At 46.8% G+C, this 27,018-nt stretch overlaps 2 protein-coding genes across 2 annotated transcripts in view; both read right to left on the bottom strand.

Moving 5' to 3' along the window:
* Positions 1–394: 394 nt before the first annotated feature.
* Positions 395–27,018, bottom strand: part of LOC308258800 (GPI-linked NAD(P)(+)--arginine ADP-ribosyltransferase 1-like) — a gene marked incomplete at both ends in the record, with an annotated part of 38,907 nt that continues 12,283 nt past the window's right edge. Inside the window, 2 exons of the mRNA XM_080689427.1 lie at positions 395–483; positions 3,803–3,844. Of these exons, the coding sequence (XP_080545553.1) occupies positions 395–483; positions 3,803–3,844 (131 nt within the window). The remainder of the gene's footprint in view (positions 484–3,802; positions 3,845–27,018) is intronic.
* On the bottom strand, positions 3,967–5,988 carry LOC308272260 (GPI-linked NAD(P)(+)--arginine ADP-ribosyltransferase 1-like; the record flags this gene model as incomplete). The annotated part of the gene is made up of 3 exons (XM_080709004.1): positions 3,967–4,004; positions 4,927–5,659; positions 5,926–5,988. The coding sequence occupies 3 exons, from the start codon at positions 5,986–5,988 to the stop codon at positions 3,967–3,969; spliced, it is 834 nt and encodes a 277-aa protein (XP_080565130.1).

Raw genomic sequence — 27,018 nt, 5'->3', positions numbered from 1 at the left:
CCCAGCCCTCTGCTTGGCCCCCAGCAGGCCCATGACAGGAGCCCCATTGTCTGTGCCGGCAGGAGGCCTTACTGCACCATGTCGCCACCATCACCAGCACTTTCCGCAGCCACCGGGCCGCCCAGCGCCGCCATGAGGACTGGAAGCGCCTGGCCCGGGTGATGGACCGCTTCTTCCTGGGCACCTTCTTCTCCATGGCCCTGGTTATGAGCCTCCTGGTGCTGGTGCAGGCCCTGTGAGGGCCGGGACTGGGTCCCTGGGAGCTGCTACACCACAGCACCCACAGGCAGGGCTGCAGGGCCGGCCGGCTGCTGGTTCTCACAGGCCCAGCCTGTCCCTGCTCACTGCTGTGCAGAGCCCCGGAAGCCCCCTCTGCAGGACCAGCACTACTCATTCACAGTTCCCGAGGAGCCTTGTGGCCCCCGTGCCCTGAGCAAGAGGGTCCAGAGGCTGCCACTTCCCTAAACACAAAGAGGAGGAACTCTAAGAAGGAGCAGGATCAAGGTCCAGGCCAACTGACTGTCCCTGCTCAGAGCTACACCTCAGAGTGGGAGAGAGCAGGTCACTGGGTGAGAACCAGCTGCCAGCCAGGCACCGCGGCACATCCTGTAATCCCAGTACTTGGGACGCAGAGACAGGAGGATCTCTGGTTGAGGTCAGCATCAGCATCTTAGTGAGACCTTGCTTCAAATTAAAAAACAGAAAGGGCTGAGGGTGTGGCTTGGGGGTAGAATAAATGCCCCTGGCTCGATCCCCAGTACTTAGAGAAGAAGAGCAGAGAACAGGAGCAGCTGCTGCATTCCCTGTCTTCCTAAGCAGCTGCTGTTCCCAGACCTGGTCTTGCCTGACCCTGCCAGGGGCCTGGGGAGCAGGAGGCTGCACAGACATTTACATAATAGGTAAGTGCCTCGCACCTCCTTGTGTCCTGCTTCCCCTTGGGCCCACGCTGGTGGAGGTGGGGGTCCAGGTTTGTCTCTAGAGACAGGAGCCTCAGGACTCAAGGAGCAGCACAGAAATTGCATCTTCACTGAGGAAAAAATGCCTGGGAATGACAGGGAGCCTGGGAGAGAGAGGACTTAAAGCTCTTCCTGTGTCCTGCTCGCTGGCCTCCATTCCCACTCACTGCCCTGAGGAGAGCTGGAAAGTGTCCAGAGGAGGGGCCGTGCAGGGACCCGCTCATCACAGGCATGGGCTCCTCGTGGGCTTTCATGGACCTCCTGGACCATCCCTGTGGCAGAGCCAGTGCCTGCTTAGGGAAGCTCACAGTGTGATCTGGGAAGCATCCCGGGACCCGTGGAGCAGGGAGGCAGGGCTCCTAACCCAGAGAAGGCTTCCTGGAGGAGTAAGTGGGGGCTCTCCAGGAGGTCTTGGGGGCACTGAGGAGCACTGGCCCCCTGGCCAAGTGCTCTCCTCCCCATTAGCAGCCAGCGATTCAGCCTGGCTTCTGTCTGTCTGTCCTGAGACCTCCCACCTGGGGAAGGTTTATTCCCCAATTCTCTCCTGTGTCTCCACTGGCAGCCGTCATACGGTCTTGAATCCGAATCCTGGTACCTTAATTAATTTTCCAAATTAGTTTGGTATGCCAAATTAATTTGCAGAGTCAAATAATTGGTAAAAGCCTTTGTGAAGAAGGAAAAAGAAATTTATTGATTTACTAGCAAACTGGAGAAAGACAGTGAACTTAAGAATTCAAAATCAAATCATGGATTCTCCCCAAATAAAGGAATCGAGGTCACGTGGGCTGGTAAGAAGAGACAGGTTTGATGTGTAAGTGGTCCTTGGGTTGGTTCTTCCTCAGACTCTCGGGAGCTAGGTCTTCATTCCGTCGGTCCATAAACTATTAGAAGCCTGTTCCTTGTAAACAAGGGAAGAAGGAAAGGGCAAGAGGAAAAACAAACTTTGAAAGAGGCCATCTGTTGGCTGCCAGGGTTGGAAGCAGGCTGCTGTTACACTCCCAGAGTTTGCTGGGGAACTTGGTCACACGAGGAGCACCCAGGTCTCCAGTGTCCCCAGGCAGCAGAGGCGGCAGGTGGGGCTGCACAGTGTGTGCTGGTCAGAGGAGGTCCGCACCCCTGCGAGGGCCCCACCACAAGGAAGCCAAGGAGCATCCAGAGCACCCAGGCAGTGGAGAGAGAGCCCTGGCCCCAGGCTGCAAGGGAACAGGAGGGAGAGAGATTTAGGAGCAGAGTGAGGACATGGAGGTGCCAGCCAGCCAGGTGGAGCGAGCTGGAAAGGCTGAGGTGCAGATGCAGTGCAGACAGCCCTGAAGAACTTGGGAGGAAGGGGGCAGAGAGGAGGGAGCCAGGGAGAGCCCAGCCCCCCTCCGGAGCCCATAGGGCTAAGCCCCTGCCTCTGTAGACACAAGGAGGAGTTGCAGGCCTGGATGGAACATCGGGCAGGGATCTGAGTGGGGTCAAGGGATGCTGACCAAGCTCCTCTAACCACACCCTGGAGGAGACTTGCTGGGTGGACGTGGGGAAAAAAATCCAATATTTTCTTTCGGGGAGTATGTGTGTGTGTGGTGTTAGGTACTGGGGATTGGATTGTATTCAGAGGTATCTACCTCAGACTTGTACCGCGAGCCCTTTTTACTTTTTAATTTGGAAGAGGGTGTCACTGGTTTCGAGAGCCTCACTGAGTTGCTGAGGATAGTTTCAAACCCATGGTCCTCCTGTCTCAGCCTCCCAAGTACCTCCATCACCTCCAGCTGCCCTTCCAAGAGCCTGAAATTACATCAGAACTGTAAGAGGAGGCCTGAGTTGGGCTGCAGACAGCTTCTGGACCTGGTTCTTCCACTAACTCTGTCACCTGGGCAAGCTGCTTTCATTTCTGGTCTCAGTTTACTAAAGAGTGAGAAGAACGTTTCTGTCCTGCCTCCCTCAGCAGACCGTCAGACAGTGAAGATGTAACAAGGGGATGTGCGGGGAGGGTGAGAGCCGTCCTGCTGGGTGGTTCAGAGCTGGCTCTAGGGCAAGTGGCCTGGAGTCCATCCCTTATTAGCCGTGTGGCACAGGGCTGGTCGCCTCTCCTCTCTGGGCCCTGGTTCTGTCCTGTGTAGATTGGGGTAATGATAGTACCTACACTGCTGGAGTGTTGTAGCATTAATGGCATGACACATCTGGACTCTGGTTCTACTGGCAGCGTGGAGGCTGGGAATCCTTCTGCCCACCGCTGCAGAGCCCAGAGGGAGGGCCGAGGGACCCGTGGTGGGGGCGGGGAGCTGCTGCCATTCCCTAGAGGTGGGCCGTTCTGGCCTAGGTAGGAGTAGGTGCGGCAGGTGTTCAAGGGACACAGAGAGGGGACTCAGGTATCATCTGACCCTATTTGCTTATTTCCAACTAGGGAAACTGAGGCCCAGAGAGAGAATAGGTTGGTCATAGAGAAAGTTAGGGGGGAGCCTAGACTAGAGGCCAGGCCTTCAGCAGCCACAGCCTCAGCCTCTGTCTTTGAAGGGGGTCTGAGGGACCCCTGAGAAGAGTACCAGAGACAGTGCATCTGCAGGAAAGAAGGCCCAAAGGAGGTGGTTGTGGGAGCAGCCCAGATCTCTGGGGCCTGACCATAACCCCTCGTGGGAAGGGGAGGCAGAGCCAGGGAACAGCAGGTGTCCTGGCTCCTTCCCCCATAAATATACCTCCTCTGGGAGAGGCTAGCGACCCCACAATTACTGGTTAAGAGGGCTCACCATTTCATTATTATCATTAAGTAGGTGGTTAGATCTCAGGAGGAGATCTAAGCAAGGGCCTGACCCAGGGTGGCCTTCCCGCCCCTACACGCTGAACCCTGAGATCCCAGCAGCCCTTACCTGAGCTGTCCAGATGGCAGGGCCCAGACTTGCACTTCTTGGCTGTAGGACAGAAACAGCAAAGAGACAAAGCCTCAGCGGCTGCCCTGCGGGGAGGGTCCTCAGCGCCCTGCTGGCCAGCCCTGGTGGGCTTAGGAGAAGAGGGTGCATTTACCCTGTTCTCCCTAGGGACAGGACCGCCCTGGATGCTGTTTGAGAGGAGCTGGAAGGGGGCAGCCACGGAGGGCAGGGTCCCTCCAGGCCACGCCTGTTCCCTCCGCCTGTAGCTGTCTGCTTGCCACGCTCCCCTCTGCCACAGCGAGTCCCAGCCAGGGAGGAGCGGGTCTGTGCTGCCAGCCTGTCTCCACAGTGGGACCCGCGGCCCCACCGGCTCACCTCCCGATGTCCCTGTGTGCACAGGACCGGCCAGCTGCCAGTCTTCAACTAGGAGATTGTCCCCACAGCCCTGCAGAGATTAAGATTGGGCCTGACTGGGGCTTCCTGCTCTGGCCAGTCCCAGGGGTGGACAGGAGTAGCCACCACCTCCTGGCTGGCCACAGCCTGAACTTCAGCAGTGCCCACCTGCCCTCTCAGCCCTGCTTCCCAGCACCCCTGGGGCTCCCAAGTCCTGTTCTGGCTCTAATGGGCTCTTACTCCGACAGCAGTCTGCGTATCAGTGCTATGTCTGCAAACGAATTCCCTTCCAGCCAGGAGAGTGTGACCAGGTGTGCTTGCCCCTCAAATGGCCCAGGACCAGTAGGCAAGTGGCCAGCTTTTGTCTAGACACCTTCAGAAGCCTAAGTGTACCCCTCGATGGGTCCGTGGAGGGGCTGGTACATATGACTGCTCACCTTACTGCCAGTTCACTTTTTTATAATTTATTTTGCAGTAATGGAGATTAAATCCAGGATCACTCTACTCTGAGCCCTTTTCATTTTTTCATTTTGAGATAGGGTCTCTCTGTGGTGCTCCGTCTAGCCTTAAACCTGTGATCCTCCTTTCTCAGCCTCCTGACTAGCTGGGATTACAGGTGTGAGCCAGCATGAGGAGTTTTCTTAATATTTCTGTATCCCTAGGATGTGGGAAGGGGCTGGGTTTGCCAAAGTCCCTCCTAGGAGGAGGAGCCTCCCACACCCGTGCCTCACCTCGGATGTACTCGCAGTTGTAGGTGCTGTGCTTGCCCTGAGCCTTGAGTGTGTTGTAGATGGGACGCTTGGCGGGTTGGCTGACATTGGCCACCTGGAAGGTCTCAAAGGGGGGAATCAGCACCTCGTCCTCTCTAGGGAAACAGGAGTATCCCCAGATGGGAGCCCCGAGGCAGGTCTTGATGTCAAAGAATGTGTCCTTCCCGAACTTCTCAGCTTTCTTCTTATTCAGGGACGTAGAGGTAAAGCTGCCCAGCCGTACCGTGACCCCAACCCCTGATGGCTTTAAGCGCACGTCCCGCACCCCTCGGTACACATGGCGGCACTGGGACTTCTGGTCCTTGACAATCAGCTGCAGGGCCTGGGTCAGCAGGAAATGGAACGTCTTAAAGTTGAAGTGGTGGAGGTAGTAGTCTCGGTCACTGCCCCCCCTGCGCACTGCGACATTAAACTCCCTGTACAGGAGGCCCTCGGCAGTGTAGGCCAGCAGGGCCACCCCGTGTTCATCACGGAAGCCCGGGGGGAGGTGTTTCCGGTCCCGGCATAGGGACCAATTTCTCTTTGCCTGGGTCCAAGCCTTTGCATACACTTCGTTGGCCCTGAACTCAGTGTCGTTGAGAGCTGGGAGGGCAGCTATCATGGATTCAGTACAGCCCACATATTGATCATCAAAGGAGGTTGGGGCCATGTCCAGGGGTGCTTCTGGTGCTACTGCACTTGGGTGGCTCTGGACCTGAAGAGGAGAAGGCAGCAGGGACTTAGAGGGTGGGCCCTTACCAAATGGGGTCCTGCCAACCAGCTCTCCCCTCCAGGGAAAGGGTGTACCCAAGGCCCTAAAGGCACTTGGAGAGCAGGGGGTTTGGGAACTGCTGGCTCAGCCTCCCCCACCAGCATCTGGGCTGGCCCCTTGGGCAGAGCCATTCCCCAGGGAAGCAGTGGCATTCCCTCCTCCCTCTGGCCCTCCCTGCTGGGAGGATGGGACTTAGAGCATGACCACACCTGCAGTGTGCCCATGAGGCCCACAGACACAAGGAACAGCAACCCTGTGGCAGGAGTCTGCATGGTGGAGGTGACCCACGACACTTGCCGTCTCTTTCTCCTCCTCTGGAAATTGTACCGTTAATCCCTACACATTAAAAAAAAAAACAAACATTAATAGTAACCCCAGTACGTGGGAGGCTGAGACAGGAGGATCACAGGCTCAAGGACAGCCTCAGTAAGTGGTGAGACTCTCATCATTCTAGTAATACCTTGTTTTATTTGACCCTAAGACTGACCAGACCACCAGAACTTGTCTAGTGACTACCAGACTGAGATCATCCTAACCTACCTTTTCAAGCCCACCCCTCTTGAAACACCCCTAAAAGAAAAAAGCCCTGCACTATCTAAGATGTCTCTCTACCTCCTGAGATGGCCTGCATTCTCCCTTGAGTGCGTATTTATGACTTTCCTAAATAAACCTATGCCTCCGTCTCTAACTGGCATATGATAAAATTATTTTCCATCACATTAACCAAAAACCTCTCCCATCCTGAGTTCTTCGGTTGAGGAACGAACCCATCACCCTCGACTTCCCCACCTCCCTTCTTCACCTGCTTGACTCCTTCAGGCCAGGTGCCTGACTTCAGGTTACTCCAGAGAGAAGTGCGCTGGGAATAGGCTCCTTTTCTGAGAGTGGCAGGCGGCTGCTGCTGCCCAGCTGAGGAGGATTGAATTTATCCCCAGAGCAGGGCACCTCCTAGTTCTCCTTTCTGTTGTGGGAGGTTCTCTCTTACACAAGTTTATTTCTCTAGCAATAGACAAACTACATGAAACAAACGGGTGCTCAAGAAATGTAATTTTTTTTTTTTTTTTTTGCGGTATTGGGGGTGGAACCCAGGAGCATTCTACCTCCAAGAGACACCTCCAGCCCTATTTTCCTTTTTTAATTTTGAAACAAGGTCTCACTGAGTTGCAAAGGGCCTGACTAAGTAGCTGAGTGTGTTCACGACCCACGATTCCCCTGCCTCAGCCTCCCAAATGCTTGGATTACAAGCCTGCACTACCACGCCCAGCAAAATGTAGATTTTTGAATAAGTAATTTGGCATATCTATCTGAGTTGGTTTACTCAGGTTTGGGCAAATGGTAATGGCAATTTCAATGATTTGACATGAAGAGCAGAGTGGATATAAGGCCACTGAAACAGTGTTTTTTGTGTTTGTTTTTTTTTTTTTTTTACCACTAAAACACCTCTTCCTTTAGAGTGTGAGAATAGATATTTTCTAATAAGCAAGAATGAATTGTAACTGTGTGTTGTGATTCATGCCTTAACCCCAGGACTTAGGAGATTGAGACAGGTGTATGGCAGGAGGAGGATCCCCTCAGCCATAAAAGGAGACTCTCGGCGATGTAGTGATACCTGCTTCAAAGACAGAGACAGAAACAAAACAGCTGAGGTTGCAGCTCCACGGGAGAATGAGCCTGGGTTCAAGGCCCAATACCAAAAACAAAACAAAACAAATAAAATCAAAGAACGGTAATGTGAGCCAGTGGTAAGTTTCAACCCAAGTTAAAACAGTTGCCAGTGAGGGAGATCCGAATATATCTTGTTGGAATATTTTGTTTGGTTATTCACATAGACCTCTCAGATACAAAAATGCTTCTGCAACTGCCCCTTTGTAAAGAAATGAATACCTATCTGCATTAGTAAATGGCACAGAGAAGGCAGGTAGAGGATTTTCTATCTGGATTTTCTATCCTTTCTACTTAGAAAATACTTTTTTTTCCACAAAATGAAGAGATGTGGGTCTGACACCTGGGCCAGAGGTGCCCCAGTTGGCTGCTCCCTGGAAAACTGCATCTGAACTACACAGAGAACAACGCAGATAACCCTGGCTGCACATGCGCCTCCTCCCCAGCCTTTGAGAGCCTGTGCCACCTTCCTTCCCCCAGAGCTCCAGGCCCCTCAGCCTTCTGTTCAGGTCTATGTAAAGTCCATCCATCCTGCCCCTCTGAGTCTCCTGTGTGATGGTTTCCGTGCTTGCGCACATTAATGGGGTTGTACGCGCTTTCCCCTGTTGGTATATACAGGGTCAGTGTGTTTCAAAGACTGAAATGATCAAACCTATAGGGGGAAAAGAGCACAGTTGAAGCTCCCCTACAGTATGTCTATGTCCTTAGGTCTCAGGTCAGGGAGGGCGACCTGAGCAACGAGAGGCAGCTGAATGGTGGTGGGGGGTTTGTTCATGGCAGTGCCATCTTCGACCTCAGGAACAGTCCTGACGATAAAAGGAGATGATTTGGTTAAGCTCAGCTAGTGATTGGCCTCAAATACATGTTCAGGATGAATTCTTTTCTCCCCAACAGTCTACTGACATTGAAGATCCAATCTGTCAGAAGAAGAGACAAGAGGGAGGTTCTAGAATATCAGCTGTGATATTCTGAATGTTTATCCCCTGACACTTTCCCCTGAGAGCCACCATCTTGGAGTCATTGAGACTCAGGGAAGGTGACCCCTAAGATGGTCTGTTGGGGCATGTTGTGAATTTGATGTAGAGGGAGAGGCCTGCTGGAATTTTTCTCATCTGCATTAACATCACTGCAAAAGAGAATAAAATTGTCTCCCATCTCCAATTGGAAGTCTCATTATCTACTCAAAAAAGAGGACTGAGGAATGTAACAACACCAGTATTGGCTTCCCTCAGAGATTCATCTCCGGGCTCCTTCAAAATCCAAAGAGACGCCGGGCGTGGTGGCGCACGCTTGTAATCCCCGCACTTGGGAGGCTGAGACAGGAGGATCACACGGGTTGGAAGCCAGCTTCAGCTACTGAGTGAGGCTCTCAGCAACTTAGTGAGACCCTGTTTCCAAATAAAGTATAAAATAGGTCTGGGAGTATAGCCCGGAGGTAGAAAGCCTCTGGGTTCCACCCCCAGTACCACCAAAATCCAATGAGACTTTCACAGAGACCATTCTTTCACTCAATAATAGTTAGTATGCTCTCAAAATTGTCTTCATAGCCCACCCTTCCTCTCCCTTGTAGAAATGTGTAATATACACATCTGTGAATAATGTTAGTCAGGACAATCATTTCATGCCTTGGGTTTTCCACCTTGCTTTGGTTTTCCCATTTTGCACATGACTAAATTTGTCCGCATCTTCTCCAGTTTACTGTTTGACAGATTATTCCAGGGAGGCTTAGAGGGAAGAGGGGAACCTCTTCACTGCTTCTCCGGGGAGTTTTCTTGCACTGCTGTGCTGAGGCTCCTTTTGGTGCCTGTGTCTCCTCTGTGGCTATGCTGAGAGTCCACCGACCCTCGAGTCCGTGTGATCCCTCCTGCAGTCTCTTCACAGGGAGCGCCAGGGCAGAATCTCAGGAAGTACAAGCCCTTTCTTCCACCATTTGGTTGCATCATGCGGGCTTGGTCAACACCCAGAACTGAGAGAACTCAGCATGCTCTCAATTCTGAGAAATGCTTGTTTAACAGGAGTGGAGACACACATGGTTAAGTCCTATCTTAACGGTCTTAGTAAGGTCTTTTCTCAAGGCAGTCTTATCTTTTTGTTTTTCTATTTTTCTGTCAGTTTCCTCATTTAAAAAATTCTGACTGTAGTACGATCCATTGAAGGAAAGGGGATCATTCAGACATCCTGAGGGTACATGGGGAAAGCCTGGTCACCTGGGACACCAAGGTAGGAGCAGGTGGATGACAGGGGCATGAGGCATAGGGCTCCATTTTGTACTCTAGGTGTCTGACTTGCCTCTACTATTTTCAAATTCTGCCCAGTTTTGGCTAAAAGCTTTCTGGATTGGCAGACATACCCCAACCCCTTGGTTAAAGAGCTGCTAGGTTTCTGGTGGTCACTTCCCTAGTCTCCATCTAATCCTTTCCTTCAAGTAGCATTGATATGGGCAAAGAACAGAGTCCTGGAAATATTAGTAGTTAACAATTTAGACTTAGACTAGGGAACATGAGAAGACCCCTGCTCCATCCTCCAATTGGTAGGGAAGGGAAATGGAAACCATAAATCAGAAAGTGTTTGCAAATCAATGGGACCAGTCCTCCCTTGTGTATACCAGGAGACAGGACACTACAGGGGTCATCTGTATATACAAACTAGGCAGCCCCAGCCCAGCCAGGGTACAACTGCCTGATAAGAGATAAGGCTTTGAGTAACAAACATTTTCTGCTTTCTATGTACTGCTTCTGTTAGGTGTAATAAATTTCATGTCTTCCCTTCCCTTTTTTTTTTTGAAGTTAGGTGGCCAGTTGTATAAGAAGGTTTGACTGCCCAGTGTCCGGGAAGTTTTCAGCCTGGGCTTAAAACTTAAAAAAGGACCTGCATATTCTATTTCTGGCCCCTGGAGTTTTCCTTTTGTCTCTTGGTATAGGCTGTGGGGAGCACACTTCTCCAACAGCCTCAAAGTTTGGCTACGAGGGTATTTCTTATAAAAGAATTTGTTAATGTCCTCTGAAGTTCAGTGAGAACTATTTGCCAATGAAAAAGCAAGCATAAGAGGAAGGACCATCAGCTCATCCTGGGAAAAGACAGAGGTGCCAGTTCCTGCCATTTTTTCTCTCCCTGTCAGGCAGGGTCAGCTGCAGGCAGCAGGGCTGCTTGCCAGAGAAGTGGAAAGGAAGAGTATTCCTATTTCTCCTGGAACCTTGGATATATCTGGCTTAGTCATGGGCCAACACGGCAACTTCTGTGGGTGTTGTTTTCCATGGTGAAAAGAATTTCCACAATGCCAGTCAGAGATAAATGCAGAGGTTTTAATTTATGTAAAGTAAAAATACATGTTAAAGAAGAGCGTTGGTCAGCTTGGGAGCATGAGAGTCTCAAGAGCCTGAGAGGCATTGGGTATCATTGGGGTCCTTCTTTTATAGGGGTCCTAGAGAGTGGGGTGACTAGGGACACATGACTGGATGGGGGGGTCTAGACTTTTACCTCCCGGAATTGATGGTGGTACCTGATCTTGTCCCTCTGTTAGAAATAACTTTGGGGAAGAAAAGACGCATGGTAAAAAATTACTTGGCAAGGCGATTTTTGCAAAAAAGAGTGCCCCCAGGTATTTGAGAGAGGACACCTGACAAAAAACCAGGTGGGTCTTATATCCCTGATGCAGGGCTCCTCCTGCGCTGAACTCCTATTGGTGGGAGTTACAGCATCACATTCTTCCCAGTCAGCTACAGTGGAAGAGGGAGGGAGGCTCAGCACCTGCTGGGTAGAGACCCAGAAGTAGTATTGTAGATCATATGGTAAGTTCATTCCCATTCTTCTGAGGATCCTCTATACTGTTTTCCAAAGTGGTTGCATTAGTGCCGGGCATGGTGGCACACGCTTGTAATCCCAGCATTCGGGAGGCTGAGACCTGGAGGATCGTGGTTCACGGACAGCCTCAGCTACTTAGTGAGGCCCTCTGCAACTCAGTGAGACCCGATTTCAAAATAAAAAATAAAAAAAGGGCAGGGGTGTAGCTCGGAGGTCAAATGCCAGTTCCATACCCAGACCCGCAAAAAAAAAAAAAAAAAAAAAATGGTTGCACTAATTTGCAATCCCACCAACAATGTCTTAGAGTTCCCACTTCTCTACATCCTCACCAGCATTTGTTGTTGTTTGTGTTTTGAATGATTGCCATTCTAGTTGGAGTTAGGTAGAATCTCAGGGTAGTTTTGATTTGCATCTCTCTGATTGCTAATGATGTTGAGCATTTTCATGCATTTATTGGCCATTAAATTTCTTCTTTCATAAAGTGTCTATTTAAAGCCAGGCGTGGTGGCGCACGCTTGTAATCCCAGCATTTGGGAGGCTGAGACCAGAGGATCTCAGTTTGCGGACAGCCTCAGCTACTTAGTGAGGCCCTCCACAACTTAGTGAGACCCTGTTTCAAAATAAAGAATAAAAAAATAGGGCAGGGGATGTAGCTTGGAGATCAAATGCCCCTGGGCTCCATGCCCAGATCCACTAAATAAATAAATAAATAAATAAATAAATAAATAAATAAAGTATTTAGTTCACTTTTCCGTTTTTATTGGGTTATTTGTTTTCCTAGTGCTGAGTTTCTTGAGTTCTCTGTATAGTGTAGATATTACTCTACTGGAGGAGTAATTGGCAAAAATCTCCCATTCTGTGGCTCTCGGTTGAGGCTCTTGACAGTTTCCTTTGCTGTACAGCCGCTCTTCAGTTTAAAGCAATACCATGTGTTGATCTGCCTTGTAGTTTCTTGTGCCTTTGGGGTCTCGTTGAGAGACTTTTTATCTGTGCCTATGTGTCTCAGTGTTGGACCTATTTCCACTTCAAGGAGCCTCAAGGTCTCTGGCGTGACTCTCAAGCCTTTGATCCATCTTGAATTGACACTTGTGCAGGATGAGAAAGTGGAATTTATTTCCATTTTTTTAAAATAGTTAACCAGTTTTGCCAACACCATTTGTTGAACAGGCTATTTTTTTTTTCCAGTGTATGTTTTTGGCCCCTTTGTCAAAAATCAATTGGCTATAAGTATGAGGATTTGTTTCTGAGTCTTCTATTCTGCTTCATCTATGTAGCTGTTTTTTTTTTTCCCCAGTATCATGATGTTTTAATTACTATGGCTTTGTAGTATAGTTTATTTTATTTTTTTAATTTTTGGTAGTACTGAGGGTGGAGCCCAGAGGCTTCTACCTCCGGGCTATATTCCCAGACCTATTTTATATTTTATTTGGAAACAGGATCTCACTATGTTGCTGAGAGCCTCACTAAGTAGCTGAGGCTGGCTTTGATCCTCCTGTCTCAGCCTCCCAAGCACAGGGATTACAAGTGTGAGCCACCACGCCCGCCTTTTGTGTATAGTTTAAAGTCAGATATTGTGATTCCTCCTGTATGTTTTTTGTTGCTGAGAAATACTTTAGCTAGTCTGGGGTTTTTTTTGCTCCAGATGAATTTAAGGACTGATTTTTCTATGTCTGTGAAGAATGACCTTGGTAATTTAATGGGTGTTGTGTTGAATCTGTCGGTCACTTTTGAAAGAATGACCATTTTCATGAGTTCCATCCCCAGACCCGCCAAATAAATAAATAAATAAATAAAGCAGTTTTCCAATACCTGCATAGATACATGCTCAGGAAGAGTGTGGGCCAGCTCGAGCAGGATAGTCTCAAGAGTATGAGAGTTGGTGGGCTTCTTTGGGATTCCTCTTTATAGAGGTCCTAGAGTGACTAGGGACACGTGACTGGATTAGGGTCCTAGACTTTCATCTCCCTAAATCGATTGTTAGTGGCTGGTTGGTACCCAACTTTGTCCCTCTGCTAGAAATAATTTAGGGTTAAGAAAAGACACATGGTCAAAAATTGCTTGGCAAGGCAATTTTACTTTTTTTGCAAAAAGGATGCCCCCAGGCGTGAGAGAGCACACTTGACAAAGAAGCCGGTGGGCCTCATATCCCTGATGCAGCGCCTCTCCTGCATTTACTCTTATTGGTGGGAGTTACAGCATCACATTCTTCCCAGTCAGCTACATCTCAAGATGGGGCGAGGCTCAGCACCTGCAATCTCTTAAGAGATGCTAATTTTGCAAAGGAATATAAGTCACTGCCAGGTTACAAAATGGTGGTTTAAGTTTAAGCTACTACTTTGACAGAAAAGACACAAATATATTCTCACAATTTCTCCCTCTTTTATATACATATTACTCTTCAAATTCTATTAACATATGGCGACTCTTGCCCTCGAAAGTGTTGGACAAGAGATTATTTTGGTAATCTGTGGAGGATGACCTGTTTAGAACTCTCTCTGCCTAAGGACTATGGCCTTAATACAGATGATTATACTGCATCCTAGTAGGACTAATGAAGTAGAATAGAAGAAATAAAGTTTGAGGTAGAATGGAGGTGAAATGGGAATGAAAGGAAAATATAGTTTTAAAATCTGAAAAGGTCATAATCTCTAGCTCCTATAGGGTGTGTCTCAGGCAGAAGCCTTGGGGGACCCACATTCTTAACCACCTTGACTCCTTTTCTTCTGTAGGCTGCCCACACTCTTAATCACAGTGGTCCCTTTCCCAACCTGGGATTCCTAGTAAACAAAGGGGACCTGAGGAGAAGGACAAAGGTCGGAACACCAGCCACCCACCACCCCTCCCCGTTGCAGGGGAACCTGAAGGTTAAGAGCAAGTCCAGACCTGCACTGAGGGAGGGGTCCCTCATGAGCTGGTAGATGGGGATCTACCAGGTCATGGAAGTTCTATGAAAGAGCTAAAACGCAGCAAAGACTTTTGCCCTTTTGCCCTTGCTCTTGCTTGGACAATATACACCTCTTAAGATGGCCTGCCCTTCACCTCGAGTTCCTCCTTTTTGTCTTAAGTAAAACTTTTGCCTTTATCTCTGACTAGTGCGTTTTGAAATTCTTTTCGACACAGAAGCCAAGAACTTACAAAACTAGTTGTGTTTTCCCATGAGAGGATCATTATTCCAAATGCTTTCAGAAACATTATGATCAGAGTCATTATTTTTCCTTGTTTTTCAAATCATAGTTCCATCAGGCTGGGAAAAGGACCCTCTGTCCCTGAACTTTTTGGCTAGCTCAGCTGCTAATGCAGACAAACTTCCCAGGGCTTCAGTTAGGGTGCCACCTCCTGCCGTATTGTTTGGGATATGTGTGTAACATTGATCCCTCTTCATGGCACTTTACATCCCTCTTTATGTTTTTCTAATATCATATCTAAGGCTCGTCTATTTTCCCTAATTATTTTGTTAGTAGCATCTAACTATTTTCTGTATGGCATCTAGGGCATGTTTGACAACCGTCTGTTTATTGTAATATATGTCATTCGTCCAATCTACCTTTTTATTAGTGATAGACCACCAAAGTAATGTTGGTATAAACCACGTAGCAACATGGTTTTGTAGCCTTAAGTTCGTTTGGGACCATCCTTGGAAATCCTGATGGAATCAACATAAATTCAGGGATCTAGTGACTCACTTGGGATCTGAAATGCCACAGTGAAAATGATGTAGGATAGAAGAAATAAGTAGGTAGAAAGGAGACAGACAGGAAGGAAAAGTAAAAGTATAACTTTAATACAAGAACCTGGAGCTGAAGTGCCTCTGTCTCTAGTCCACAAACCAGTTCTCTTTCCCAGGCCTGACTCTACCATAAATTCTTGGGGAACCTGTAGATCCTAGAGTTAACAATATTTCCGAGAAAACCTATAATTTAGGATACCCTAGCTTACCTGTCAATCAACTAATGAGGACCCCAGTCAACCCAAGATCATCCACCCTAAGGCTGACCAGACCACAGACCATCAGGAAGCTCCTCGGGACTACTGGACTGAGATCATCCACCCTAAGGCCGACCAGACCACCTGCCCACCATGAACTGCCTTGGGACTACCGGACTGAACTTATCCTCGCATACCGTCTCTAGCCCACCCCTCACCAAAGTCCCCTATAAGAAGAGAACCCTGAACTCCCCAAAATGCCTTCCTCATCTTGAAGTGGCCACATTCTCTCTTGAATGTGTATTTCCTTCCCTTTCCCAAATAAACTTCTGCTTAATGGTTTTGGGGGGCTCTTGCTTTGGACCCGGAGCCACTGGAAACAGGAGAGATAGGGTCTTACAAGACTTGTTGCCCCATGCTAGGCTGTCCCGGAAGAGGGCTACCATCCATCTCATGCCTGCTGAGTGTGAGGTCCATCTGAGGGGAGATGGGACCACTTGAGCATCAGGCCTGGCTGACGCACAAATGAAAACAGCCAACTTTTAAGGTGCTGGCAGAATTTTCAATTCATTTTGACTGGGCAATTGTTTTTCTATATCCTGGTCTTGACTTTTATCATCTAGTGTAAATCTTTAATTATCTTTGTTTGAAGATGATCATAATACAATTTAGGAATATACAAATACAAATCTTAAAAACATTACTATTAACAATTTTTATTAGAGGACATGAGATTGGCAAAGTGTTTTCTTAAGGTTTGCATTTGAGAAGATACTTATAAAACACAAATACATCTAACTTACAAAAGGAGACTGTAATTATTAACACTGAAGCGGTGTGTCCATTTAAAGCAGAAGCCTTAGGCAAGAGCATCCGTTAACTAAACCTAGATATGTAAAGGAATTTTAGCTCCTATTATCTGCTTCTGTAATCTGCTTCACTGCTGCATAATATGAGGATGTTGTCTTGGCCACAAGATAGCATCTGAGTAAGATATGATTTCTGTCCTGAACTTCCTCCAACCCTCTTGGACTTATTTAACTATTCATTTTTGTTTTCAAATTCCTTTTTCCTGTAGGATAATTTCGTCATTACACTAAAGTTTTGCCATAGGAAATTATATATATTTATATATATAAAAGCATTTCCCCTTCTTTATATTTGTAATGCCTCCTCATACCTCTGAATATCTCATTATTATTTATTGAGCTTTCCTTTGTCTTGATCAATTTTTTTTTCAGTACTGGGGGTGGAACCCAGGGGCTTTCTACCTCTGAGCTACACCCTCAGCCCTATTTTTTATTCTTTATTTTGAAACAGGGTCTCACTGAGTCGCAAAGGGCCTCACTAAGTAGCTGAGGCTGTCTGCAAACCGCAGCCCTCCTGTATCATCCTCCAAAATGCTGGGATTACAATCATGCAGCACCATGCCTGGCTGTCTTGATGAATTTTTTAACTTTAAACAATTAAACATTCCTTATACTAAAGGCTGAACTTGATTAATGAGGGTCCACATCTGAATATGTGTAAAAGTATGAATATGGCATGGTTATACTGGGCAATCATTGGTGGAAGGGGGGGGAGGGAAAGTGGGGGTGGAGGGGAGAGGACTCCAAGTACAGTTTAAATGTATACCATTTATTTTCAATAAAAATTAAAAAAAATTCCTTATACTAAAACAATCCCTATAATCAATCTCTTGACTTAGATAATCTTTTTTTCAGGTAAGATAAAACACTTAGCACTTAGATAAAAGCATTTAATAATGTTCATAGTTGTTTATCAAAACACAGCCTAAGGCCACCAGGTTTGAGAGTGTATGCTTGTAATCCTGGCATTCGGCCTGGGTTCCACCCCCAGAGCCACAAAACACACACACACACACACACACACACACACACACACACACACAGCCTAAGAATTCTTTAGCTTTATATATGTATAGAATCACATATCAGTCAGTGACCTGGTGTATAGTAGAGCTCCTGGCCTGCAGGGTGTCGGGTTCCTGGTGAGCAAAAGGGCCTGGTCATGGAGGTAGGCATCACTCCCTTCCCACCTCGCTGCTCTTTCAGTAAATAAAAACACATTGACTAGATTCAGATATGTTTTGATGTTTAGCATTTTAACTTACTTTTATACAATTTAGATTTTTAAATACAAGCCATTTATAAAATTTATATCTACCTAATTTATTTATTTTATTTTATTTTATTGTGGTACTGGAGGTGGGACACAGGGGATTTTCTACCTCCAGGCTACACTCCCAGAACTATTTTATATTTTATTTGAAAACAGGGTCTCACTAAGTTGCTGAGAGCCTCACTAAGTAGCTGAGGCTGGCTTCGAATCTGTGCAATCCTCCTGTCTCAGCCTCCCAAACACTAGGATTAAAAGTGTGTGCTACTATGCCCTGCTAATTTATCCATTTTAATAGCCATAGGCAGTACTTTAAGTCATTATTTTAACAAATAAAACATTTAAAAAAACATATACATTGGCTGAGCGTGGTGGTGCACGCACTTGGGAGGTGGAGACAGGAAGATCGCACTGGTTTAAGAGACCCTGTTTCCAAAAAAAAAAAAAGTATAAAATAGGTCTAGGAGTGTACCTCAGAGGTAGAAGGGCTTCCAGGAACCCCGGTACCACGACCACCAAAAAAAAAAAAAAAAAAAAAAATTATATATATACACACATTGCAGTTTGAACACCAAATAGGAACTGAAAATTCTAATTAGCTAGAAATTTTTTCCCCACCGGGCGTGGTGGCACATGCTTGTAATTCCCTTGTTAGGGAGGCGGAGACAGGAGGATCATGCAGGTTTGAAGCCAGCCGCGCTGGCTTAAAGAGACCCTGTTTCATATAAAAATGTAAAATAGGTCTGGGAGTGTCGCCCGAAGGTAGAACGGCTTCCAGGAACCCCAGTATCACACACACCAAAAAAAAAATCTTCTTTTTTTGGTGCTGGGGATGGAACCCAGGGGATTTCTACCTCCGGGCTATACTCCCAGACCTATTTTTTTTTTTTTTTTTTTTTTTTTGTGGTACTAGGGGTGGAACCCAGAGGCTTTCTACCTCCGGCCTATACTCCCAGACCCATTTTATATTATTTGGAAACAGGGTCTCACTACGTTGCTGAGAGCCTCCATTACTAAGTAGCTGAGGCTGACTTTGAACCTACGCGATCCTCCTGTCTCAGCCTCCTAAGTACTGGGATTACAAGCATGAGTCACCACACCTGGCTTAGAAAAAAATTTTTTAAAAAACATCTGTTAAGGCCGGGCATGGTGGCGTACGCTTGTAATTCCTGCGCTTGGGAGGCTGAGACAGGAGGATCTCACGGTTTCGAAGCCAGCCTCAGTTACTCAGTGAGGCTCTCAGCAACTTAGTGAGACTCTGTTTCCGAATAAAATATAAAAAAGGTCTGGGAGTATAGCCCGGAGGTAGAAAGCCTCTGGGTTCCACCCCCAGTACCACCAAAAAAAAAAAAAAAAATCTGTTAAATTTTAATGACATCTTTTTTTTTTTTTTTTTTTTTTTTTGGTGGTACTGGATGTGGAACATAGGGCCTTTTCTACAACCGAGCTCCACTTCCAGACCTATTTTATATTTTATTTGGAAACAAGGTCTCACTAAGTTGCTGAGAGCCTCACTGAGTAGCCGAGGCTGGCTTCGAACCTGTGGGATCCTCCTGTCTCAGCCTCCCAAGCTCAGGACTTACAAGCGTGCGCCACCACGCCCAGTGACATCTCTTATTTTTATTTATTTATTTTTTTAGAAAACATGGAAGCCCATACCGTAGGGGATGTGTAGGGGCAGGGACTGCTAAGCACAGATGACACTGAAACAAAATAGTTTATATGGCCACTGTCACCACGAGAGAGATTGGCATCAAGTATCACCTCAAATTGTTCCCGGGGTGGGGGAGGAATTAAGCTTCCTTTTCCTAATTTACATGAGAGCTGAGCCAGATAGGGCAGCTAAGTCCATCAAGATGGCACCACCCAGTCCCAACCGCATGGAGACCAAGGTGAAGACCAAGATGACCAACTTTAAACTATACAAAAAAAGGTTCAGCTTTGGCAGAAAAACTAGCAGGAAACAATTCTAGGTGCCTTACTTTAAAATTACTAACTGTTCATGCTATGATTTGGGCCTCTCTTTTTTCATGCAAAAAAATCTTTAACTGCCTTAATTTCCATTTCCTTTAAAAAAAATTATAAGCCAGGCGTGGTGGTGCACCCTTGTAATCCCCCCACCACCCAGCTTGGGAGGCAGAGACAGGAGGATCGTGCGGGTTCAAAGCCAGCTGTGCTGGCTTAAGAGACCCTGTTTCCAAATAAAAAAGTATAAAATAGGTCTGGGAGTGTAGCCCAGAGGGGTTTCCAGGAACCCCAGTACCACGAAACAAACAAACAAACAAACAAACAAACAAAAAACCTTATGAGTATTATATAAACTAATGTTGGTATCATGTGGACAATACACTAACAATTAATTTTTTTTTTTTTTTTTTTGGTGGCACTGGGGATGGAACCCAGGGGCCTTCTACCACCAGGCTACACTCCCAGGCCTATTTTATATTTTATTTGGAAAAAGGGTCTCTTAAGCCAGCTGAGGCTGGCTTCGAACCTGTGCGATCCTCCTGTCTCAGCCTCCCAAGCACGGGGATTAGAAGCGTGCGCCACCACGCCCGGCTTAACAATAAATTTAGATGTATAACATACATATAAATAGACAGCAAACACATATCTTTTAGCTTTAATTTGCCAGGCATTGTATCCCCATGGATAGAGGACAAGAGAGTTATAGCCAATTTGTTAATACATTGTAATTTTGCACGCTCATCTCTCCAATATTGTGACATTAGGCCTAACCAGAAGGAATTCTGTGTGATACTTCTCCCTCCCTGGGAGCCTTTTTGTTGGATGAAGAGGCTTTATTTTCCATCTTGCTTGGTTGCTCTAGTGAAAGACTGATAGAACAGTGAGGTACTAGTCTTCCCCTGCTGGGGTTCCTGGTGTTCCTCCCCAGGGGTGCTTTGCTCTCTCTGTCTGTGGGATATCTATCAGTAGGCGCTCCTCTGCGGGTCAGAGCAAGCACCTAGTGGGCAGATTATGCCAGAACAGCAGATTTAGACCCCACACCTGCTGAGTCTCATTCAAGTACTTCCCACTTGGCCTTCCTGGGTGTGTAATCGCACTCTAAGGTTGACTGAGTTGACTAAGGTCTAGTCTCCCCCTGCTGGGGTTTCTAGCACTTTTCTCCCCGATGTGCTTCATCTTTCTCTTTCCTCTCTCATGGGAAATATATCCATGGTGGGCACTTCTCACCGGGCCAATTAAAGTCCCTAGTCAGCTCCGTCCCAGAGAAGAGGCCTTATGTTGTGTGAAGCACCAAGGATACACCAGAGCCACAGAAGCAGACCCCACACTCGCTCATTCAAGCACATACATGAACGACCCCCTCCCCCAAGCCTGACATCCAGGTGCCCAGGACCAGCTCCGGCCAAGTCAGGCGTTCTTGAAGGTGGTGAGGAGTCGGCAACTTGAGGGAATGAGAGACAGCCTTTTTCAGAGGTGTGACTTTGTCCTTCAGAGTCGATGCTTTATATGTTTTTACATGGAAATATTTGGTATTAACAAGTTTTGGCAAAATATAACCTCAATGTACCAGTATTGGGAAGAGGTTTCAAAATGTATTAATGTACCAGTATTCGGAAAGATTTCCAATTTTAAAATATATCTTTGGTAGTGAAGAAAGCCAGGAGCTGTGGGGAGAGGGCAACAGATGTCACCATGGATATAAATTAGCAAAGGAATAGAAGAAGCCTAGGGTACTTTTACATTTCTGAAGAGAGGCAATCTCCCTCTAGCATGTGAGAAATCCCAGATTCTGGATAAGCAACTTAACACATTTTGGAGTGTAACAAAAGGTGTGGGGGTCTGTGCCAGACACAGAGCTGTAGCCCCCTGCCTCAGAGGGGGCAGATCTGGCTGGGGTGGAGACAGAGCAGGTTACCTGGGTTAGAGATAGGGCAGCACATCTACATATCAAAGGACCTGCCTCATACCTGGTCTGGCTGCCTGTAAGAGTACTTTGCATCCAGGGATTCTTTGGTTAATTCACTTGAACCACCCTCTCATGTTACCCCTTGGTAACATGGGGCTGTAACTATCTTCTGTATTTTTATCTTTTCAATAAACTTCTTTAAATCTTCAGCAAGATTCCGGGCTACTGCATACTTATCCTTAGCTCGGGACAAGAACCCGTGCATTTTATCTTTTTGTGGTATTTTGGGGGAATTATTCCCAGGGGTCTAACAAAGATCCCTGGGGACGGTTCCCCCAAACGATAGCAGTTTGTTGCCTGCTCCAGAGATTTGGGTTCCCTTCCCTCCTAGGCTACAGCTGTAGGGCAGTAGGACACATCTCCTTTGAGAAGAAGGGATCTTCACAGGGGCGCTGTGCTTGACATGGCTGCCAAATTTGTTAGAAATAACTTTTTGTGGAGTTAAAAAAAAGACACATGATCAAAAATTGCTTGGCATAGGCCGGGCGTGGTGGCGCACGCTTGTAATCCCCGCGCTTGGGAGGCAGAGACAGGAGGATCGCGCAGGTTCGAAGCCAGCCGTGCTGGCGTAAGAGACCCTGTTTCAAAAATATAAAATAGGCCTGGGAGTGTAGCCCGGAGGAAGAAGGGCTTCCAGGAACCCCAGTACCACCAAAATAAATAAATAAATAAATAAAAATTGCATGGCATGGAGATTTTACTTTTTTGCAAAAGAGGGTGCCCCCACGTATGTAAGAGATTGTGCCGGTATTGAAAAATTACTCTGGTGTTAATTTACAAAATGTAAAAACCTCAGGCAGGGAGGGGCAGCAGCTGTTACAATGCAGAGTTTCTCTCTCTCTCTCTCTGTCTCTCTCTCTCTCCCTCCCTCCCTCCCTCCCTCTCTCTGTCTCTCTCTCTCTCTCTCTCTCATTCCCCCCTCTCTGCCCTTTATCATAATGTAAAACCTTTAGCCCTAAAAATGTGTAGAGACAATTAAAAACCCCAAAATCACAGTGACTCTTCATAGGACATGTCAGAGCCATAAAGATAGGGTTGAAGCCAGGTAAATTATTGACCCCTACACTTACCTGCCAAGAGACAAAGAGGCACCACTTAGCTAAGAGATAAGTTACTAGCCCATTGCTCAAGTAATGCTGATAGGAAGATATGAATACAAAATCTATTAAAAGGCCAGGGTCCTGAGGGGGTCAGAGTTCCACTTTTGGGCTCTACAGCATGTGTGCCAGCACACTGCTTTTCCCTTCTCTTCATTTTCTTTTCTTTTCTTTCTTTTTTCTTTTTTCTCTTTCTTTCTTTCTTCCTTTTTTTGTAGTACTGGGGGTGGAATCCAGGGGCTTTCTACCTCCGGGTTATACTCCCAACTCTATTTTATACTTTATTTGGAAACAGGGTCTCACTAAGCTGCTGAGAGCCTCACTTATTAGCTGAGGCTGGCTTTGAACCTGTGCGATTCTCCTGTCTCAGCCTCCCAAGCACCCTGGAATTACAAGCATGCACCACTATGCCTGGCTTTATTTATATTAGTTTTAATTTTCCTATTCAACACATTTTAGTTGAATAGAGTAAAAGAGCCCAAAGGCCACTAAAACCATAATAGAGAGCACACCTGACAACGAACCAGGTGGGCCTTATATTCCTGACACAATGCTCCTCCTGTGCTGAACTCCTATTGATGGGAGTTACAGCATCACATTCTTCTGGGTCAGTACAGGGGATGATGGGCAGAGAGTCAGCACCTGTAGTCTCTTAAGAGATGCTAATATTGCAAAGGAATGTAAGTCCTACCACATTCTGTCAAAGACACAAATTTATCTATTCTCCTAATGGTTTTTTTTGTTGTTGTTGTTGTTTACTAGGCATCTCAGGAATCTCAGGCGGGGAAAAGGGGCTCTGCAATTCAGGTGTGGGCTCATGGAGGCTTCTGCCTAAGACACACGCTTAGCAGTTACACATTATGACGTTTCCTGATTTTCTTTCTTTCTTTCTTTCTCTCTCTCTTTCTTTCTCTTTTTTGCTGTACTTAGGTTGGGCATTCTACCTCTGAGCTAAACCCCAACCCTACGTTTTAGTCCATTTATTTATTTATTTATTTATTTATTTTTACTTTTTTATTTTGCAGGTCTGGGATGGAACCCAGGGACATTCAACCTCCAAGCTACACCTCCTGCCCTTTGGTCTGGGGATGGATCCCAGGGGCATTCTACCTCTGAATCACACCCCTGCCCTATTTTTATTCTTTATTTTGAAACAGGGTCTCACTAAGTTGCAGAGGGCCTCACTAAGTAGCTGAGGCTGACTGAGACCTGCAATCCTCCAGTCTCATCCTTCCCATTGCTGGGATTTCAGCGTATGACACCACGCTCAACTTCAACCTTTCCTGATTTTAAAACTATATTTTTCTTTCCTTCCCAATGCATCTCCTTTCTACTTAAAATTGTATTTTTCTCTCCTACCTCAGCTTCAGCTGTCTAATCATGTCCCACCCTGATCATTTCAGAAAGCACAAACTTCTCAGCAAACTATCTGGTGGCATTATCTTAGCAGAAGACAGGGTGGTGAGATTGGGGCTGAAATGTGCATTTTAGAGAGAGCCATTATCATTCGTTGCCTTTGTGTCATAAACTGATGTGGAAAGTGAACTGTGAGTCCTTTCTCACCCCGCGTGTGCGTGTGCGTGTGTCTCTGTGTTACTGGAGAATGAACCACGGACATTCTATGCCAGTTATACACCCAGCCCATTTTGGTTTTCTTTCTTTCTTTATTTATTTGGTGGTACTGGGGTTCCTGGAAACCCTTCAACCTCTGGGCTCCACTCCCAGACCTATTTTATATTTTCATTTGGAAACAGGGTCTCTTAAGCCTGGCTCCAAACCTGCGCGATCCTCCTGTAGATCATCCTGTCTCTGCCTCCCAAGTGCAGGGATTACAAGTGTGCGCCACCACGCCCAGCTGTTTTTTATTTTGAAGAACGTTACAACTAGTTTGTTGAGAATCTGGCTTACCTGCTGAGGCTGGCCTCAAACCTGTGATGCTTGTGTCTCAGCCTTCCAAACATTGGAATTACAGGCATACACTACCATGCCAGGCGCCCTCTCTCTCTCTCTCTCTCTCTCTCTCTCTCTCTCTCTCTATATATATATATATATATATATATATATATATATATATATACAGGTGGCACTGGGGATGAAACCCAGGGGCTTTCTGTCTCCAGGCTATCCTCCCAGACCTATTTTATATTTTACTTGGAAACAGGGTCTCACTAAGTTGCTGAGAGCCTCAGTAAGTAGCTGAGGCTGGCTTCGAACCCGTGCGATCCTCCTGTCTCAGCCTCCCAAGCGCGGGGATTACGTGTGCGCCACCATGGCTGGCTAGGCTCTCAATATTTTTAACTATCTCATATTGAGTCACTCTAACCTTTTTCTTTCATCTTACCGTTGTCTTTTTATTGTTACCACACTAGGCTCCATGTGGGGTAACAATAAAATGATTGCCTGAAATGATGAGTTATGCAAAAAATAGTTTAGTAATGAGGCAGCCAGTGCCATGGAGATGGGGAGTGAGCCTCAAATCTGCCTTTCTGGAGAGAGTGTTTAGGGTTCTTATGGCATAAAGAAGGAGGGTACTGTACTAGTATTGGAAAGAGGTTTTAAAATGTATTAATATATCAGTATTGAGAAAGATTTCCAATATAAGAGAAGGTCAGAGCCAGGGAAGGGGCTCCTTTACATTTCTAAAGAGAAGGAAAGAAACTGGAGCCAGGGATGGGAGGAAATCCCAGATCCTGGAGAAACAATTTCACACATCTTGGGGGATGGAACCAAAGGTGTTCGGAGATGGGGGGCTGCCCCCCACTTCGGGGCAAATCGCCTAGAGACAGCAGAGACTGGGCTAGAGATAAGGGCTAGCATATCAAAGGACCTGCCACGGACTTGGTCAGGATAAAACACTTAGTAAACTGGAGTTCTGTGGTATATTTCATTCGAATTGCCCCCCTATGCCTCTCTCTCAGGCACTGGGCTGTACTTATCTCCTGTATTTCTATCTTTTTAATAAACTTCTTTAAATCTTCAACAACTGTCCAAGCTATGCATATTTATTCTTAGCTTAGGACAAGAATCCACGGTTTTTCTGTTTTCATGTTTGTGTGGATGTGGTGGGGGAATTACTTCTCCCCTCACACACCAAACACATTTCACCACAACATATTTGGCGCCCACGCAGGGCTATCTATACAGCTTAGGTGACTCCAGCCAACGGTGGCCCTAAAGCCACTGCATGTAGAAGGTCAGTAACCCTCCTCAGAATGGAACCAGATCCTGGAGGATGACTGGGTTGCCGGCACTGACGAGCTCTCTGGAACCATGGAGACCCACCTGCCATGGACTAGCTAGGGCAGAATCTCCAGGGGAGGGGAGAATTCCCCATTAAATAGTGCAGGGGATGATAGTGGACTGAGGACCTCCTCCTGGCTTATTATACAAAGCTTAGTGGTGGCCAGTACGCGATCTGGGATCCGCACCCTTCGGGGGTAAGATCCTTGCTGCCTATGCCTACATAAGGGGAGCAGGGCCAGTGCTTGGTCCTTATTGAGGCCTCTCAGAAACCACTATTCCACCGCAACAGGTATGTTGAGTCAGGGTGAGGTAAGAAATAAAATATTAGGTAGACAAATTGGAAAGTAAAGAAAAATACAGTTTTAAATTCCTGTAGGGTGGCCAGGCGTGGTGGTGCACACTTATAATCTCCGCATTTGGGAGGCTGAGACAGGAGGATCGCGGTTCACGGACAGCCTCAACTACTTAGTGAGGCCCTTTGAAATTTAGTGAGACCCTGTTTCAAAATTAAGCATAAAAAATAGGGCAGGGGGTGTAGCTCGGAAGTTGAATGCCCCTGGGTTCCATCCCCAGACCTGCAAAAATAAAAAATTAAAAAATCCTATAGGGAGTGATAGGGTGTATTCTGTCTTAGGCAGAAGCTTCCATGAGCCACATCATAATCACAGTGGCCACTCACCCACCTGAGATTTCTGAGTTGCTTAGTAAACAAAGGCCCATGCAAGGCCAAAAGTCAGACACCGGCCACTCACCACCCCTCCTCCTTAACCTGAAGATTAAGAGGAAGTCCAGACCTTTACTGTGAGAACTCACCCCGCCCATGGACATTCTATAGAAGATCTGCAAAAGCTCCAAGACTCTCTTGCTCAGCTGCTCTGAATATTTTTTTTTTCTTCCTGTGATACTGGAGATGGAACCCGGGGGCATTCTACTCCAAGCTACACACTCAGCCTTATTTTATTTTATTTTATTTTATTGATGGTACTGGGGTTCCTAGAAACCCTTCTACCTCCAGGCTACACTCCCAGACCTATTCTTATATTTTTTATTTGGAAACAGGGTCTCTTAAGCCAGCGAGGCTGGCTTCAAACCAACACAATCTGCTTCAAACCAACACAATCCTCCTGACTCTGCCTCCCAAGCATGGGGATTACAAGTGTGAACCACCACACCTGGCCCCTATTTTTTATTCTATTTATTTATGTATTTGATGTTACTGGGGATGGAACTCAGGGGGCCTTCTACCTCTGAGCTATAGCCTTGACCTACTTTGTGTTTTATTTGGAAACAAGGTCTCACTAAGTTACTGAGAACCTCAATAAGTGGCTAAGGCTGGCTTCGAACCTGCGTGATCCTCCTGTCTCAGCCTCCCAAGTACTGGGATTACAAGCGTGCACCACCATGCCCGGATTTTTATTCTTGATTTTAAAACAAAGTCTCACTTAGTTGCAAAGGGCCTCATTCAGTGGCTGAGGATGTCAGCGAACTTTGATCCTCCTGTC

This window comes from Muscardinus avellanarius, assembly GCF_963383645.1.
Source record: "Muscardinus avellanarius genome assembly, chromosome: 1".
Taxonomy (NCBI): Eukaryota; Metazoa; Chordata; class Mammalia; order Rodentia; family Gliridae; genus Muscardinus; species Muscardinus avellanarius.
This window is presented reverse-complemented; position numbering and strand designations above follow the sequence as displayed.